The sequence below is a fragment of the Podarcis filfolensis genome (assembly GCF_964270895.1).
Source record: "Podarcis filfolensis genome assembly, chromosome: 8".
In the NCBI taxonomy this organism is placed as follows: domain Eukaryota; kingdom Metazoa; phylum Chordata; class Lepidosauria; order Squamata; family Lacertidae; genus Podarcis; species Podarcis filfolensis.
In genome coordinates, this window is record NC_139611.1 from 71,865,586 (window position 1) to 71,883,078 (window position 17,493).

The following is a 17,493-nucleotide window of genomic DNA, read 5'->3' on the forward strand; positions in this document are numbered from 1 at the left end:
TGGTCAGGGATGATGGGAATTGTAGTCCCAAAACATCTGGAGGGCCGAGTTTGCCTATGCCTGATCTAGATGGTCAGCTATCCTTCCAAATACTATGATTGCTTTCAGAATTGTTAAATACTATATCTAGCTTCTTCTTCTTTTTTAAACCATGGAGTGTTGGACTTGACCTGAGAACAGGGCAGATTGGAGGAGACCCTCGATAAAGTACCATTTGGTGGGGCTGTTCATATGCCAGCTGGTCCCCTATAGATTATCCAGGTGGAAGCAGGAGCATCAGGGATCTGGGTCTTGGAACCTTCATTTAATTTCCCATAATGCCCTTCTTGTAGCATCACTCCAAGGTACATGGTAGACTCAGCCACGTTTTGTAGAGTGGGAAGAGGTGAGTTTTTATGGGTCCCAGGCAGCTGCCTGGAGAGCATGCTAATGCCATGGCTGCCTGGGGAGACCTGGGTTCAAATCTCCATTAGTTTGGTGGGATAAGGTCAGTTGCTAGCCGTGTGTGTGTGTGTGTGTGTGTGTGTGTGTTAATCTGCCCTTCCGGTAGGGACTGTGAGATACAGACATGTGATTAATAGAATGAACATGGAACTCTTGTTCTGAGATCTAATCTCACACACAGGAAGATCAGTGTCACCCATATGATTTTTGTGAAGGCAACACCAGCTGTGCAGTTAGATAATATTACACTCTGGGGACTTAATGCGCTCTCTCTCTCTCTCTCTCTCTCTCTCTCTCTCTCTCTCTCTCCTGCTTTAGGTGGTAATATGTATTCAGAGGGCCAGCCCTACCATTAGGCAAAGTGAGGAGAATGCCCTCAGGTGGCAAATATTGGGGAGCAACAGCAGTTCCCTGCTTGTTCATCTTAAGCTCTAGGACCATCCTCCACTGTATATGCTACATGGCTTGCCCTGCACTGAGCTGCTGTCTTCAGGTGCTGTGTGGAGGACGCTATCCTGACACCAGTGCTGAAGATTCAGCAGCCAGGCTAGTCAACTTCTCAACACAAGAGAGGCCCCTATATTGTCCTTTGCCTCAGATGGCAAAACAACTTGGGCCAACCCTGAATTGGGGGCCCTCTTGCTTATTGCAGAAGAGCGTTAGAAGGGCCCTGCTTGGATCAGGCCCAAGGCCCAGCTTCTCCATCATCCTATTCTGACACTGCCAGTGGGAAGTGGAGATGACACGCAGTCGCGATGGCTAGTGCTAGCCATTATCCGCCATGAATTAGTCCAATCCCCTTTTGAGCTAGCGGCCATCACTACCTCTTGCGGAAGCAAATTCCAGAGTTTTGATGTGCTGGGTGACAATAATGATTCCCCATCTCCTCCTTTCCCTCCAATCTCATTTGCCTCCCCACTGTAGGTTGGTAGCTGTGCCAGCCGGGAGCTTGCATTCCTATTGGTTGGCAGCTTTCTCTCGCTCGCTCTCTGGTTTGTGTGTGTGCGCGCGCGTGTGTACACGCGGCGGTGATGTATCTGCGGAGACAAGAGCGGAGCAGAGAGAAAGGGAGGAAGGAGCGGAGAGGGAAACGGGTGCAACGGCTGCACGCACGTTAGAGGAAAGGCTGTTTGGGGTTAGATCTTTCCTATCAGCCCCAAATCGATTAGCTGATTCTATTTCGTTTCCCTCCTAGGTGGAGAAGTCGATTGATTATCTATATATATATACATACACTTAGATCTTTATCAATCAGAGCAGCAGCAGCAGGCAAAGCGGATTGCAAGATCCGCAGGCGGCGGTAACCCGGGAGCCTCTGCGCCGCCGAAAGGGAGTCGAAAAGGGACCCATTGCCGGATCCAGGCGCAGGCTGCGGAGAGGGCGCCTTGCACGCCACCGCGGAGGCCGGCGAGACCATGACTGCGGGAGCGCGGAGCAAGGCGCTGCCGCCTCGGGATTAGGGCCCACGCGGACGCGACCGGTCGCTTTGCGCGAGCGGGGAAAGCAGAGCCTCCGCCGCCGGGAAGGCGCCCCGCCGGCCGGGCTGCTCGCCTGGGGCCCCTGCGAGGCTGGAGGATGGGCTGGCGCCTGGGGCTCGGCGGCGCCGGCGCCCCGCTGCTGCTGCTGCTGCTCCTGGCCGGGCCGGGCAGCGGCGGCCGAAAGTACCCCAAGCGCAAGTGCCCGGGGGGCTGCACCTGCTTCAAGGACACGGCCATCTGCGAGAGGGTCAAGGAGATCCCACGAGACCTGCCCCAGAACCTCTTCTCCCTGTAAGCGAGCTTCTCTCCGGGGTGCGGGTGGGGGGATTGGAGGCGGTGGAGGGGCTCGGGGAATGTCGCCCCCAACTCCACGCAGAAACCCCGCTTCCCTTTCCCTTACACGCAGGCCGAATACATGCATATCCTCCAGCACCCCTTGCTTGGAGAAGGTGGGCAGCAGGGGGTTAAAAAGGAGATAGATAGATAGATAGATAGATAGATAGATAGATAGATAGATAGATAGATAGATGATAGATAGATAGATGATAGATAGATAGATAGATAGATAGATAGATAGATAGATAGATAGATAATTTGCTTAGGTTTACACTTGATTCAGGGTGGCTCCCGTTCATTGAGGAGGGGCTGGGCTAGGGGGTTCATCTCCTAAAAGTTTGGGGTCAGGACTTGAATAATTTAGAGGAGGGGGTGCTATCTACAGACTCCCTTGACTCCCCCGCCCTCTCAATTTCACCCGGCTCCCCTGCCGCACCAGCCTTCGAAAAACAGCCCCTTAAGGATGGGTGAGGGACCCTCCCAAAAAGAAAGGTGAATGGCTCTTTTTTAACTGCCCTCTCCTTCCCACATCGGAACCCTGGACATGGGGCCGCCACCGTGGGGAGGGATATTGCCTGTGAGAATCAGCAACCAGCCCTTGGGGTGTGCTCTCCCACCCCCCTCCATTTCCCTCCCCGCCAATAGTTCTGGCTGGATGTCGGTTTTCCTGCTTGGCATCGTTTAGCATATTTATTCATTTCTAATTGCGAAATGATTTTTGGCAGCACGTAAAGGTGGATGCCCTGCTTCTCCCCTCCCCACATGGCTGTGTGGTGCAGTGATGGTGGCTCCTTGGCGGTTAGCTATGAGGAATCTGGAGGGTTTCGGGGACCCAGCGCTTTGAACCGTGCGGGGGAGAAGAATCATCTCCTTCCCAAATTGTACTGGATCCGCGAGCCCAAGAATGTGCCCTCGGGGCCTTAGATCCCTTGCCTGTTCCCTAGAGCAACACCTCGAGTGGATACTACACAGCCCAACTGTTACCTCCAGCGGTGGCATCCAAGGGTCAGGACAAGTGTCTATCCTAGGTGTGCCTCAAGTGCTCCCCCCCATAGACTGGAGAGATAACTTGCAGGTGAAAACATCTGCAGATCTCTCAGGGATTGCTCTGCTGTTGCAGAGATGCAGGCATGCAGCTCCCTGGAGACTCTTGGAAGTGAGTAGAGGAACCCTAGGTTGAAAGGCAATGTGTACTCCAGGAAAGCTTAGAGACATTCCACAGAAACACACAACCACTCTAGCTGCTGCATGAAAAAAACAGAGGCGGATTTCAGCTCAGCTCTCTCTGTGCAGCAATGAAGGGGGTTTTTTATGGGTGGTGGTGGGAAGACAACAACGTTTGGGCTTTGAAACGCTGGTTTTTTTTAGAGTTCTGTGGTCAGGGTGCTTTGGGGTTTAAGCTCCTTCAAGTCTGGGCAGGCTCCGTTTGGGGCTGGCTGTGCCATCCTTCATGGGGCTTGCTGGTGCTGCCAGGCTGCCTGCAGCTGACATCTTTCCTCACATCATCCACTTTCTACCACCCCCTCCTTTCTCTTTCCTCCCCCTCTCGCTCCTTCCTCTCTCTGCAGGTCTCTAATTCGCTCAGGATTCACCGAGATCTTAGCTGGCAGCTTTCAACAGGTGCCATCTCTCCAGCTGCTGTAAGGATTCCTGACACCTCGGTTGTGAGTGGTGTGTGTGGATAGACAATGCCTGGCATGCCTTTTGTTTTCTCCATGCGTGTGAGCCACATGAGAAGCTGTTCCCGTAAACCTCCCTTTCAGCCTGTGTGTCGCCCAGTGACGGTGAATCTCCTTAGGTCAATTTGTACTCTTTCGCTGCCTCTTGCTTTTGGATATGCACAGAGCAGGTGTGGGGAACCTTTGGCCCTCCAGATGTGACTGAGCTACAGCTGCCATCATCCCTGACTGTGCTTGCTGTGTCTGATGGGAGTTGGCACTGTGGTCTAAACCATTGAGCCTCTTGGACTTGCGGATCAGAAGATTGACGGTTTGAATCCCCATGACGGAGTAGCTCCTGTTGCTCTGTCCCAGCTCCTGCCAACCTAGCAGTTCGAAAGCATACCAGTGCAAATAGATAAATAGGTACCGCTGCAGTGGAAAGGCAAACGGTGTTTCCGTGCTTTCTGGTTTCCATCACAGTGTTCAGTTGAGCCAGAAGTGGTTTAGTCATGCTGGCCACATGACCCAGAAAGCTGTCTGTGGACAAACGCCGGCTCCCTAAGCCTGAAAGCAAGATGAGCACTCCAATCCCATAGTTGCCCATAGTTCAGCCACATCTGGTGGACCAAAAGTTCCCCAGAAGTATGTGAATCTATCCACCTAGCTGTCAGTTTGGTGTAGTGGTTAAGAGCGGTAGTCTCGTAATCTGGGGAACCGGGTTCGCGTCTCCACTCCTCCACATGCAGCTGCTGGGTGACCTTGGGCTAGTCACACTTCTTTGAAGTCTCTCAGCCCCACTCACCTCACAGAGTGTTTGTTGTGGGGAAGGAAGGGAAAGGAGAATGTTAGCCGCTTTGAGACTCCTTAAAGGGAGTGAAAGGCGGGATATCAAATCCAAACTCCTCCTCCTCTTCTTCTTCTTCTTCTTCTTCTTCTTCTTCTTCTTCTTCTCTAGCCCAACCTGGTGGCCTGCAAATGTTTTGGGCTCCAACTCCCATCATCCCTGACCATCGGCCATGGTGCTTGGGGGCTGATGGGAGTTAGAGTCCAACAACATCTGGAGGACAACAGGTTTGGAAGGCTGGTTTAGCCAATATGTCAGTTAGAAAGGTCATTGGAAGGGAGTAAAAGGTGCTCAGGAAATTTGTTATACACATTTTTATTTTTATACACATAACATCGCAAAAGAGGCATTTCCTCCAGTGTAAGAGACATCAGACAGAATGCCTCTCCAAAAACAATGTCTGTTGCAACAAATTTGTGCATTGTCTTAAAAAATGCTTTTCTTTGGAACAAAGGTTATCTTTCTGCAAATTAATGCAGATTCCATCAACTCATCCATCAGTTAATTGGCTAAAACTTAAACCATTACTCAACAATAGCAGCCCTGAAATTGAACTGCCTTATCAGTGACTGTTTGCAGATGCTCCTGTGAGTGTGGATTTCAGGAGGGAACTTGTACCGTTTCACGAGATCGGGCTTGTGGGTTAGTGCCGACACTTGATTTTGCGGTACATGTGATCCATTGGTGTGTCTGTGTGTGCCCCCCGTGAGCATGTCTCTCTCACATCTGTGCAATTGTATTTGTACATTTCCACGGATACTTGCTTGTGCCCTACTGCTGCTTAAGGGGTGGGTGAGAGAATCTCACGCACCGCAAGCAGAGCCAAGTGGGATGGAAATAGTGAGTAGAGGCCTTCATTCCAATCTGCGCTGGTGCAGGGCGGAGGAAGTCTCTCATTGGCATGATGGCAGTGCTTAATGAGAGAGAGAGAGAGAGGTACCCGTATGAATCCAGAACTGGATTCCAACATCATAGGAAGTCTCCTAACTGCAGGTGTGTGGATAGAAATGGCCCACACATGTTCTACAAAGAAATGCATATTCTGTGCATGCTCCAAGTCACTGTTTTCCCTGTCATTTCGTCACATAGTCCAACCTTGATCCCTTGGGTTGAAGAACAGATTTGGGGGCCAAACCCTGCCAAGGCATGGGCGTAGCCAGGGGGCGCAAGAGGGGAAGCTTCCCCCCCAATCAATTAAAACAATAGAAATACTTAACTAACTGACCAATCACGTCGGTTCTGCCCCCCCCCCCCAATAAAAGTCCTACCCTACCCAACAAAAAATCCTGGCTATGTCCATGTGCTGAGCTCTAGCTAATGACAAGAGCAAGGGGGGGCTGGTGCAGGATGCTCTGGCATAATACTCTGGGCACCCCATTAGATCTCTCCATTACAGCTAAGGGGTGATTGGCAGGCCCCTTTCCTTCCTGTTGACCTTCCAGCTGTGGGTAGACCAAGGTCTTGGTACTAGTGAGATAGCTCCCCACTGAGTCCTCTTTCGCCCACCATAGGAACACCAGATTGTGAGTGTGATTTAACTCTTTTGGACGGTAGCGACAGTAAACCTTGTTACCATGCCCTCCCAAACCTAGAGGGTACCTTGATGCAAGATGCAGCGATTTGGGACGCAAGCCCTGCTCCCTGTCTTCCATCCCAGACTTGGTTACCGTCCCCGTCGTATGCCCCAGTGTCTGACCTGCCTGCTTCTTCCCCCAATCCCCCAACCCCTAGCTTGATCACTTACAACTCCCTGGAACTGATCGGGGACGACGCCTTTGTGGGACTCATACACCTGGAGTACTTGTGAGTGTGCAAGGGGGGGCGTCAGGGGAGGGTTGGGGGCAGCCATGCGCTCTGGGGGTGGGGTGGAGTGGGGTGAGGCATAAATGACCCAGGAGGGTAAGGGGTTGGGATGGATATTTGGGGTAAGGTTGAGTCACTTTAGGAGGTGAATCCATATTAAAAGAGGACAACTTATTAAAGATCTCCCTAGTTGACTACGCTTTAATTTTGTTACTTAATCTTTGCTTAACTTTAAGTACACTTCCATAGACTACAACATCGGTGAATTTTTTTGAAAGGAAACATGCTGTTTTAAATGTGCATAATGGTATGATTTAATAAATTAATAGAAATTATTCACATTTACATAAATAATAATAGGCTAATTAAACAATCTATATGGCCTTTTAAACTGGGGTGTGGGATATTTGTTTTGTTTGTTGTTATGGTATGTATTTATCTGCTTTTATATTGTAAAATGCCCTGTGATCTTCAGATGAAGGGTGGTATAGAAGCTTAATAATAATAATAATAATAATAATAATAATAATAATAATAATGGTGAAAGATAGGTTTGCAACCTCTTTCGGCTAGTTCAGATGTGACACCAACCCAGATGCGGTACCAAGAATTATGTAAATGAGCCTCTGTGCTCGCACATTCGCTACACCTTCCACACTACTCCTCACACTCTCTGGTTTCCTTCTGATGTAGCAGCAATCCACAGTTTGCTGTTACATCCGAACTGGGCAACCTGTGGCCTGGGCAAACCACGAATTGCCTTCAACAAACCAGGAATGCAAACCCGGTCCAAAACTGTGGTTTGTAGGAAAACTGTGGCTTACACCAACCATGGATTGGTCTGGTTCAGGCCACTAAACTATGGTTTGCCACTAATCCAAAAGCAAGAAAGGAATTCAGAGTGTGAGAGAGGTGAGATAGGAAGGTATGAGCCACTGTGCCTGGATCCAACACATACAGCTTTTATAGATAAGTCTTGCCATTTCAGGCTTCTAACCCCCTTTGCCCCCCGTCCCTGCTCCATCCCTTGAAGCCATGAATATCACCATTAAACTTCTGAGACTGGCTACCTTGTTTCCCCTTTAGTTGTCCCTCCACTGCTGTCTTCCAAATTGTGACTTAATTGTTCTTTCCACTTGTAGGTTCATTGAGCAAAACAGGCTTGAAGCAATCTCTAAGAACGCCTTCCGAGGTCTCAAGAACCTCCTCTACCTGTGAGTGATTTTTTTGACCCACTCCTAATCCCAGTCTATCCCTTAACACAGACCCAAACAATCTCACTTCCCAACATGGCATCCAGCCGCCCCACATCTCCATACTTGTCCTCTCCTTCTCTCTACCTTACACTTGCTTGCATTTTCCCCAAACACCAGATTTCCATATGATGTTGGATTCCAGCTTCCAGCATCCCTGGACCATTCTCATCATCCCACACTGCTCCCAACACCCCCAAATCCAACTCCCATCATTCCTGACCAGTAGCAAAACGTCTTTTGCAGACCCTGTTGGTTCCTAATACATATCCCCTTTATTTAAACTGTGTTTCCTTCACTTCCACTGCAATTTTCGCCTTCCCAGCCCCGCAAACTGAGGATGTGTACGTTGCCTTCCTTCTAAGTGCTTTCCCTGCCAGTGTGGTGTAGTGGTTAAGAGCGGTGGACTTGTAATCTGGTGAACCGGGTTCGCTTCCCCGCTCCTCCACATGCAGCTCCTGGGTGGCCTTGGGCTAGTTACACTTCTCTGAAGTCTCTCAGCCTCACTCACCTCACAGAGTGTTTGTTGTGGGGGAGGAAGGGAAAGGAGGTTGTTAGCCGCTTTGAGACTCCTTAGGGTACTGATAAAGCGGGATATCAAATTCAAACTCTTCTTCTTCTTCTTGCCCACAGGAATTTGGCTAACAATAACTTGCAGACCTTACCAAGGAACCTGTTCCAGGGCTTAGACGCTTTGACTTCAGTGTGAGTGTGGGGCGAAGGGGGGGGAGGGTTGTGGGTGTGGAGTACATGGGGGATGTGGGGCACTTCCAGGCAGTCACTAATTTGAGGTGGGATTCAGTCACTTCCTGGCAAAGTCAGTTTGACACCATTAGAGTTGGTTGGGTGGTCTTGAGCTATTAACCCCCTTCCCTCAAAAGATCAGACGTCTTGCCATAATAAAAGTGAGGGGGGAATGCATGAGAAAGCACAGGACGATATTTGCTTTGGCACAAGTTCATCTAACCTCCTCACAAACAAGTCAGAAGGAATGCTCTTGAAATAGCTAACGTTGTCTAACAGCTTAACATGAGTCGACAGTGTGATGCAGCAGCAAAAAACAAAACCCCCAATGCTATTTTAGGCTTCATCATCAGAAGTATAGGGAAGTCATATTCTGCCACACCTGGAGTATTGTGTCCAGTTCTGGGCACCACAATTTAAAAAGGATATTGACAAGCTGGAATGTATGCAGAGGAGGGTGACCAAGAAGATCAAGAGTCTGGAAACCAAGCCTTATGAGGAATGGTTGAAGGAGCTGGATATGTTTAGTCTGGATAAGAGGAAATACGATAGGCTTCTTCAAATACATCAAGGGCTGTCATATGGAAGATGGAATAAGCTTGTTTTCTCCTGCTCTGGAGGTGGCACTCGGAACAGTGGCTTCAAATTACAAGAAAGGAGATTCTGGCTAAACATTAGGAAGAACTTTCTGACAGTAAGAGCTGTTTGACAGTGGAACGGTCTTCCCCAGGAGGTTGTGGAATCTCCTTCCTTGGAGGTTTTTAAGCAGAGGTTGGATGGCCATCTGTCACAGATGCTTCAGTGGAGATTTCTGCATCGCAGGGGGTGGAATCCCTTCTAACTCTACAATTCTTGGATTCTAAGTGTCCATAGTGATTCAGTTACCTCTCCGCTGCTGGCAAGGAGTGCAGTCAAAAGCGCACTGGAGTCTCTTGCAAAGGAAAGCCAAAGGGGAGGACCGAATGTCACAAGCTCTGCGTGGGTGGAGATTAATTTGCTCGGCTAATTGTGGGCACAGTTGCTGAAGCAGCGACAGTTTTCAAAACAGTGCCACCCCAAGCTATGTTCACCATCCTAACCTAATTACAAAAGGATGCAAAAGTTGACTTTTTTGTGTAAGAGGGGAGGGAGCAAGGCTGGGGAAGAGGGCAGGGATAGCCAACATGGTGCCCTTCAGAAGCTTTTGAACTGAAACTCCATAGAATTGTAGAATTGGAGGGGACCCTGAGGGTCATCTAGTCCAACCCCCAGCAATGCAGGAATCTAATCTAATAATGATAACACTGGCTGGGCCTAGGTCCACATTTCAGCTGCCCGCAGCCTAGTGCTGGTCCCAAACTGGCTTTTTTCCTGGCAGGGACTTGCGGGGAAATGCTTTCCACTGCGACTGCAAACTCAAATGGCTGGTGGAGTGGCTGGGCGAGACCAATGCCCAGGTGGAGCCCATGGAGTGCCGGTCGCCGCCGGAGCTGAACCGCACCAAAATCAGCGACCTCCGCCCTGCAGGCTTCAACTGCATCACTACAGGTAGGTCATTGCTTTCTCCCCTGTGCTTCCCCCACCTGGAAGAGGATCCCCACCACCACCTTCACTCAAGGACGGCCGAAGACATTTTGTACAGAGGTGGAGGAAGGGGGCGCGGTGGGGGTGGGCCAGCCAAGGTGTCACCACTGAGGGGGGTGACAAAATGCTGGGCGGCACTCACCACAGGGCCTGCAGCATACCGGAGCCATGCACCTCTCCTGGGAGTGACGCGGTGGCTCGGGCGCCCGCAGGCTCTGCGCTGCCCCAAACAGTTCACTCGCCGCCTTCCCCTCAGCTGTAGGGCAGCTGAGTGGGAGGAAGCAGGCAGACTCCGGAGTGTCCTGCCCCGGCTGGCTCCGCCCCTGGGCACAGGGCACGTGCACCACCCCAGGTGCCCAATCAGCTTGCTCCGCCACTGATTTTGTAAACCACTTTTGGGTCTTGTCTGCTGCAAAGCAGTATATAAACATGCAAAATAAACAAGAACCCCCACCTGCTACAGGGATTCCCTGTCCTCTTATTCCAGCCCCTCCAGTCTGTTCTCTTCTGCCACTCTCCTGTCATTGTTTTCACCAGGAGTGCCAGCTTGGCTCCACAACCGTGGGTACCCGGGGCCATTGATTGTGCATGGCCCTGGCACTGAAATTTGTGGGTGCCTGGCACCTTCATGGGGAATTTTATGGGTGCTAGGGCACCCAGGGCCCCAGGGAGTTGGCACCAATGGTTTTCACATATAGCAGGTGTTTACTGATTGAGGAGTCAGGTTGCCTGCCCATCAGATGTCAAGGAGATGAAGAACTACACATCTTTTAGAAGACATCTGAAGGCAGCCCTGTATCCGGAAGTTTTTAATGTCTGACATTTTATTATGTTTTTACTTTATATTTTATATTTTGCTGGAAGCTGCCCAGCCAGATCGGTGGGGTATAAATGTTGTTGTTGTTGTTGTCAGCTTCACCTTGCATTCTAGGCCCTGTTTGTGGGATTCTTAATGTCATCTGTTTTGGGACACTGGACTCGAATACTTGAGGGGTTTGAACCTCATGACGTTGGTGGACTCCAATTCCCATCAGCCCAGCCAGGATGGCCAGCAGTTAGGGATGATGGAATTTGTAGTCCAGGATCATCTGGAGAGTCACATGTTCCTCACCCCTGAGATAAGCCTTTTGGTCTGATCTAGGATGACTCCTTTTATGGTTCTTAGGTTCTTCATGGCTGTCATGGGTGACAAACATGATCAAGATTATGCATGGTGTAGGGGGAAAGAGGATAGAGAAGCTTTTCTCCTTTCAAATCACTAGAACAGCTGTTTTTGGATTACAGTTCTCATCATTCCAGGTCACTGGTCCTGTTAGCTTGGGATGATGGGAGTTGTAGTCCAAAAACAGCTGGAGACCCATGTCTGAGAAACCCTGCACCAGAAGTTGGGATTGTCCAATTGAATTTTTGGGGCATCAGTGCAGGGCAGACCAAAGGAAACACTTTTGTCACCTGGTGGGATTTGCCACCATGAGATGTGGTGGCCATGGCTCTAGATGGCTTTAAAAGTTGATTAGAGAGAGTTCTGAGAGGCAGATAAAGAAAGGTGTGCCTGAGGGTTTAAAAGCAGTACTGTAAATAAATACAAAGAGTCTGTGATGTGGGTGGGTGTTTAAGGCAAGCCTGGGGAACATGCCCTTATTGATTAATAGTGTTTCAGCCAACTGAGTTTTCCCCACTTAGGACAGTTGAAGCAAACAGAAGCGGAGGAGGTCCTTTCCTGTTCTAGTTCTAACCTCCACCCTCTTTCCTGCAGACCTTGTTCTCTTTGACACGCTACCTGAGCAGTCGCTCTCAGTGGAAACCTTCATGAACAACAAGGAACAGAACTTGGTCATTGCCCAGCCCTTCACTGGCCGCTGCAGCTTCTTGGAGTGGGACCACGTGGCCGGGAAATTCCGCACCTATGCCAGCATTAACGGTGAGCTATGCACCCACTTCCTCTCTTGACTCTATTAGAGACCCTGTCTTACATCCTGGGAAGCAGAAGAGCTTTAGGCCAGTGGTAGGGTGTTGGCTTTACATGCCGAAGGTCCCTGGTTCAATCCCCAGCATCTCCAGGTAGGGCTGGGAAGGTTCCCTTACCCAAATCCCTGGGGAGCTTCTGTCAATCCTTGCAGACAATACTGGGCTAGATGGTCAGAAAGTAAAAGCGGTTTTCTATGCTCCTTATTAGTGGGTAAGGTCAGCAACAATACATGAGTGTGGGAGAAAGCTTGAGAGTTAATGTTTGTAGGAAGGCTCATTGTGTCCCAGGTGCAGCAAAGGAAGAACCTCCTCTGGTGTAGCTGCTAGTGTTAAATAGGCTGGCTGGGGTTTGAGGTGTGAGGCCAGGGATGGCAAACCCATTCACACACCCCCAGACACTGTTGGACTCCAATTCCCATAAGCCCCTGCCTGCATGGCCAATGGTCAGACATGGTGGGAGTTGCAGCCCAGCAACCTCTGGGGGAATGTACGTTCCCTACTTGTGTTCTATGGTTCACTTGTGTTTTTATCCTCTAAGAAACCGATAAGATCATTAGGGCTGGGCAATATATCAATATATCATCCAGTTTGAGGCCTGTATTGTGAAATAGGCTTCATAATTTTTGACCTGGCAATATATTGCAAATCGTGATGTTTGTGTGTGCGCACCATGCAAAAATCGCAATGGGGGGGAAACCGTGAAGCCAGCCTAATGTCTTTACATAGCTCCATCCTTATTTCAAACATTGTGATAGATAGAGAGATAGATAGATAGATTTCACAATGTTTAGCTGGCAATATATCGCAATGTTGAAAACCAGATATCGCCCAGCCCTAAAGATCATTCATGTTTCCCTTCTTATGGAAGCCAGAGAAGACTTCCATGTCTCTGTAGTATGACACTGAACACTTGCCCACCCGTCCGCCATTTTGTCTGTGTTCCATTGGGCCTTCTCCATAGCTGCTGTTTCTTTCAACTGTAGCCTCTCTAACATCACGCAAAGGAGCAGGTCACCATTCGTTCTCTCCACACCGTCTCCACTTCCTAGGCTCGTCCACGGTGGTCTGCAAACCCCTGGTGATCGACGGCCACCTCTTTGTGGTAGTGGCTCAGCTGTTCGGAGGCTCGCACATCTACAAGCGGCATGAAGCGGCAGCGGGGGGCTTCGTACACATGCAGGCCATCGACGGCTCCCGCATCCGGAAGCCCAACGACATTGAGGTCTTCCGCGTGGAGGGAGACTGGTATTTCATCATGGCCGACAGCTCCAAGGCCGGCTCCACTACCCTGTATCGCTGGAACGGGCATGGCTTCTACTCGCATCAGTCTCTGCACCCCTGGTATCGCGACACAGATGCCGAGTTCCTGGAGATTGCTGGCAAACCCCACCTCATCTTGGCCAGCAGCTCTCAGCGCCCTGTCGTCTACCAGTGGAATAAGCAGCAGTTTGTCCGCCGCACGGACATCCCTGACATGGACGATGTCTATGCCGTCAAGCACTTCAAAGTCAAGGAGGATGTCTACGTTTGCCTGACCCGATTCCTTGGTGACTCCAAGGTGAGGCTGGTGGAATTGTCACTAAGTCCCAATTTGCTTCTCAGTAGGACAGGTGGGGGGAATCTTTGGCCTTCCAGATGTTGCTACAGCTACAGTTCCCATCAGCCCCAGCAAGCGTGGGCAATGGCGGTTGTAGTTGAACAATGCCCAGAGTAGGGTTTCCCAACCTTGGATCTCCCAAGCTGTTGTTGGACTACAACTCCCATCATCCCTAGCTAACAGGGCCCATGGTCAGGGATGATGGGAATTGTGGTCCTAAAACAGCTGGAGACCCAAGTTTGGGTAACACTGGTCTAGAGGGCCAGGGTTTCTTCAACCCTGCAGTGGGGGAATGTGCTTATGCTCCGTGAAAAGGTGTTGAAACTGCCCTTTGTCCACTCTCATTTACAGCATCGCCTGTTTCTGAATGTTGAGGTGTGGTGGGTGTTGAACCTGGCAGCCTAGAGGTAAAGGAAGCCCTGAGCAGGGAAGTAGATATGGAGTGCTCCTGAAGTCTGCTTTCAGACACATTAGGCTGCATTAGTAGAACCACAGTTTCCAAGCCACGGCAAAGAAATGCCACTTATTCCACATTAACCAGACCTCCTCTGGTGTAAAGTGCCCATTTCTGGGTGCTGCACATTAAGAAAGTAGCAGACAAATTGGTTGCGGTTCAGAGGAGGGCAGTGAAGATGGTCCTGTGTTGAAGAAACTGAGTGTGTTTAGAATGGAGACTATGATATGGCAGCATCTTCAAGCACCTGTTGTGCTTTATACAGAAAAGGACAAAGAGTGGTTGTTTATGTGAGGGAATAAGGAGCTACCCTGGCACAAGGCCTACCCTTGGCCCAATAAACCATGGCTTATCAGCCCCAAACCCATCAGTTCCCTACGTGGGACTGCCCAAATTCTAGTGACTGGTAAGAAATGAATGAATTTGTTATCCTGTCCTGGTCACAGGTCTTTTTAAGTACATCAATCACCCAGTTCTTGGCTCAATTAGAAGTAGGATATGATAATATTATATCATTAATGTTGCTGTTGTTGTTTTATTTATACTCCACTAATCTGGCTGGGTCTCCCCAGCCACTCTGCGCAGCTCCGAACAAAATATTAAAAATAGAATAAAACATCAAACATTAAAAGCTTCCCTAAACAGGGCTGCCTTCAGATGTCTTCTAAAAGTCAGATTGTTGTTTATTTCCTTGACATCTGATGGGAGGGCGTTCCACAGGGTGGGGGCCACTACTGAGAAGGCCCTCTGCCTGGTTCCCTGTAACCTCACTTCTCGCAGGGAGGGAACCGCCAGAAGGCCCTTGGAACTGGACCTCAGTGTCCAGGCTGAACAATGGGGGTGGAGATGCTCCTTGAGGTATTCTGGGCCGAGTTCGAGCATATCCAACCCTGTGTTGCACTTTGCTGGAGTCTCCATCTTTCCAAGGGCACCTGAGCTCACGTTCCTCTCTGCCACCCGCAGGTGATGCACTGGGACGGCTCCATGTTCCGAGATGTCCAGCAGATGCCTTCCCGCGGCTCCATGGTCTTCCAGCCGCTGAGCATTGCCGGTTACCGCTACGCCTTCCTAGGCAACGACTACTCCTTCAGCAAAGTGTACCTCTACGACCCCGTCACAGGACTCTTCCAGCACTTCCGAGAGCTGAGCACCCAGGCCCCACGCTCCTTCGCCCACCTCAGCATTGACAACCAGGACTTCCTCATTGCCTCCAGCTTCAAGGGCCAAACGCATATCTACCGGCATGTCATCAACGATCAGAGTGCCTGAGCCTGGCGGTGGTGGGGTTGGGGGTGTCAAGGATAAGAGGCAGCCACCATGGGGAGAGGAAGGGCAGGAGAGGAGCCAGCCCCTGGAGGAAGTGCAGTGCCAAAGGCAACTACTAGGAAGGCAGGACGGGAAGCAAGACGCTGCTGAGAGTGCAATTCTCCAGCGGCAGAGAAGGGTGGAGAGGACTGGGTAACAGCTAGCCAGTGGGTGGAAGGCAGGCAAACTGAACAGCCACAATTCACTAGCACGTGAAAGCAATGGCAACAGGAACAGTCCACAGAATGCTTTAAACAAAAAACAATTGCTAGAACAAAGGATGTTGGAGATTGCAGGACCAAAAGCCCACAATGCTTTGCAGTGGGGCTAAACTGAGCATCTTCACAATGGGGGCGTGCAGATTTGGAGAGGCAAACCTTGCTTAAAATCAATCCGAATTTTGTTCCTGGTCGTTCCCCCCCCCCCTTTAAAGCATGGATGCTCTCTATTTAAATACCGTTCCTCCTCACTAACGTGGATGAAGGCTTGTGGTTTCCCTCCCGAAGTCAACTTTTATTGTCTTTTTTTAAAAGGGTTCAGTGCAAACCGTTACCCCTTGCTTATTTTCTCTGCTCGCTTGTTGTTTTTACTACAAATTATTTCCCCTCCTTTTCAACTGCATGGTTGTTGTTTTCTAAATAAAATTTGTGCAATCCAGCAAAAGGTAAGCTGCAACCCTATACCCACTTATCTGGGAGCATGACCCGTGAAACTCAATGGGACCTACCCCTGGGTCTAGGATTGCGCTATGTCATTGAAATCCGTGACATTTAATCGGCCGCAGCAAAGGCCCATTCTAGGTTTCCATTGAGACAAAACTGCAGAATTCCATGTATGGTTCTATGGAAGCAAGTGTCAATGGCATTCAATGAGACACCTGCAATTATTGACCGCTGGGTTGCAACAAATGTGTTTTTAATGGCCGTTTTCAGTCTTATGGTTTTTTGAATATTTTTAGGCACTAGACAGTGTCTGGTTCTTAAAGCACAACTAAAGCACAAGCTTAGCTTTCAAGCACATGAGGTACCCCTGCTCCTTTTGATGTGGGTCAGGGAGAGAAAACCAAGGGGGCACAGGGTAAGTTGGACTCATTGATAGAATGGGTGAGCAAAGGAGACTACAGAACTGAGAAAGGCTCCAGGGAGATCTGCCATGCATCTTAAGTACAGCATTTATCCTTTTACCTGTAAATAACCAGCATGTTGTTCAAATCCATCAACCTTCTTCCAGTAGTGGGCAGCACTGGGTTGCAAGGAGTACATGCTCTTACTGGAATCATGAGGATATTGAGCTGGCATCACCTGGGCAGAGGCTGTTTCTCCGACAGAGGCAGACCGCCTTCTTCTTCTGTCTCCCATTCATGACGTGGGGGTCCCACAACATGCGACCAATGTAAATAATAATAAAAATAGTATATTGTTCGTGGGCTCATGAGTAGTATTGATTGCTGTGCGCCTTCTTCCCAACTGCAACAACAGGTGGGTTGTGCCAATAATCATATCAAGGAGGGGGGGTGTGCCCAGGCACAACCGTACTGTGCTGCCAGGTTTGTTGCATGCTAGACTCCATGGGGTCAGGGACGTGGATGGCGCTGTGGGTTAAACCACAGAGCCTAGGACTTGCTGATCAGAAGGTCGGCAGTTCGAATCCCCACGACGGGGTGAGCTCCCGTTGCTCGGTCCCTGCTCCTGCCAACCTAGCAGATCGAAAGCACGTCAAAGTGCAAGCAGATAAATAGGTACCGCTCTGGCGGGAAGGTAAACGGCTTTTCGGTGTGCTGCTCTGGTTTGCCAGAAGCGACTTAGTCATGCTGGCCACATGACCCGGAAGCTGTACGTCGGCTCCCTCGGCCAATAAAGCGAGATGAGCGCCACAACCCCAGAGTCAGTCATGACTGGACCTAATGGTCAGGGGTCCCTTTACCCTTTACCTAGACTCCATGGGGGGAGCAGGGGAGAAGTTACTCTGAAGAGAGTGCACTGCTGTGTTGCCACGGTTGCATTTTCCAGGAAACTTCCTGCAAGTTCAAGAACATGAGAGCCC

The 17,493-nt window shown here is 50.0% G+C and overlaps 3 protein-coding genes across 6 annotated transcripts in view; 2 read left to right on the top strand and 1 right to left on the bottom strand.

Moving 5' to 3' along the window:
• Positions 1–17,493, bottom strand: part of LOC310769052 (membrane-spanning 4-domains subfamily A member 4A-like) — a 639,318-nt gene that overhangs the window by 147,525 nt on the left and 474,300 nt on the right. The gene's annotated exons all lie outside the window — the stretch shown is intronic.
• LOC310768100 (uncharacterized protein) overlaps positions 1–17,493 on the top strand; it is a gene marked incomplete at its 5' end in the record, with an annotated part of 210,707 nt that overhangs the window by 36,194 nt on the left and 157,020 nt on the right. The gene's annotated exons all lie outside the window — the stretch shown is intronic.
• On the top strand, positions 1,430–16,871 carry LOC310768710 (leucine-rich glioma-inactivated protein 1-like). 4 transcript variants are annotated; one of them, XM_083627390.1, is made up of 9 exons: positions 1,430–2,213; positions 3,827–3,898; positions 6,495–6,566; positions 7,709–7,780; positions 8,453–8,524; positions 9,921–10,090; positions 11,883–12,047; positions 13,078–13,652; positions 15,109–16,871. In XM_083627390.1, exons 1-9 carry the CDS (start codon positions 2,020–2,022, stop codon positions 15,412–15,414), a joined length of 1,698 nt encoding a protein of 565 aa, XP_083483516.1. In that variant the 5' UTR covers positions 1,430–2,019; the 3' UTR covers positions 15,415–16,871. The 4 variants fall into 4 exon arrangements, with proteins under 4 accessions (XP_083483516.1, XP_083483517.1, XP_083483519.1 ...); XM_083627391.1 differs by having other exon boundaries at positions 1,441–2,213; positions 13,144–13,652; XM_083627393.1 differs by lacking the exon at positions 6,495–6,566 and having other exon boundaries at positions 1,446–2,213; positions 13,144–13,652.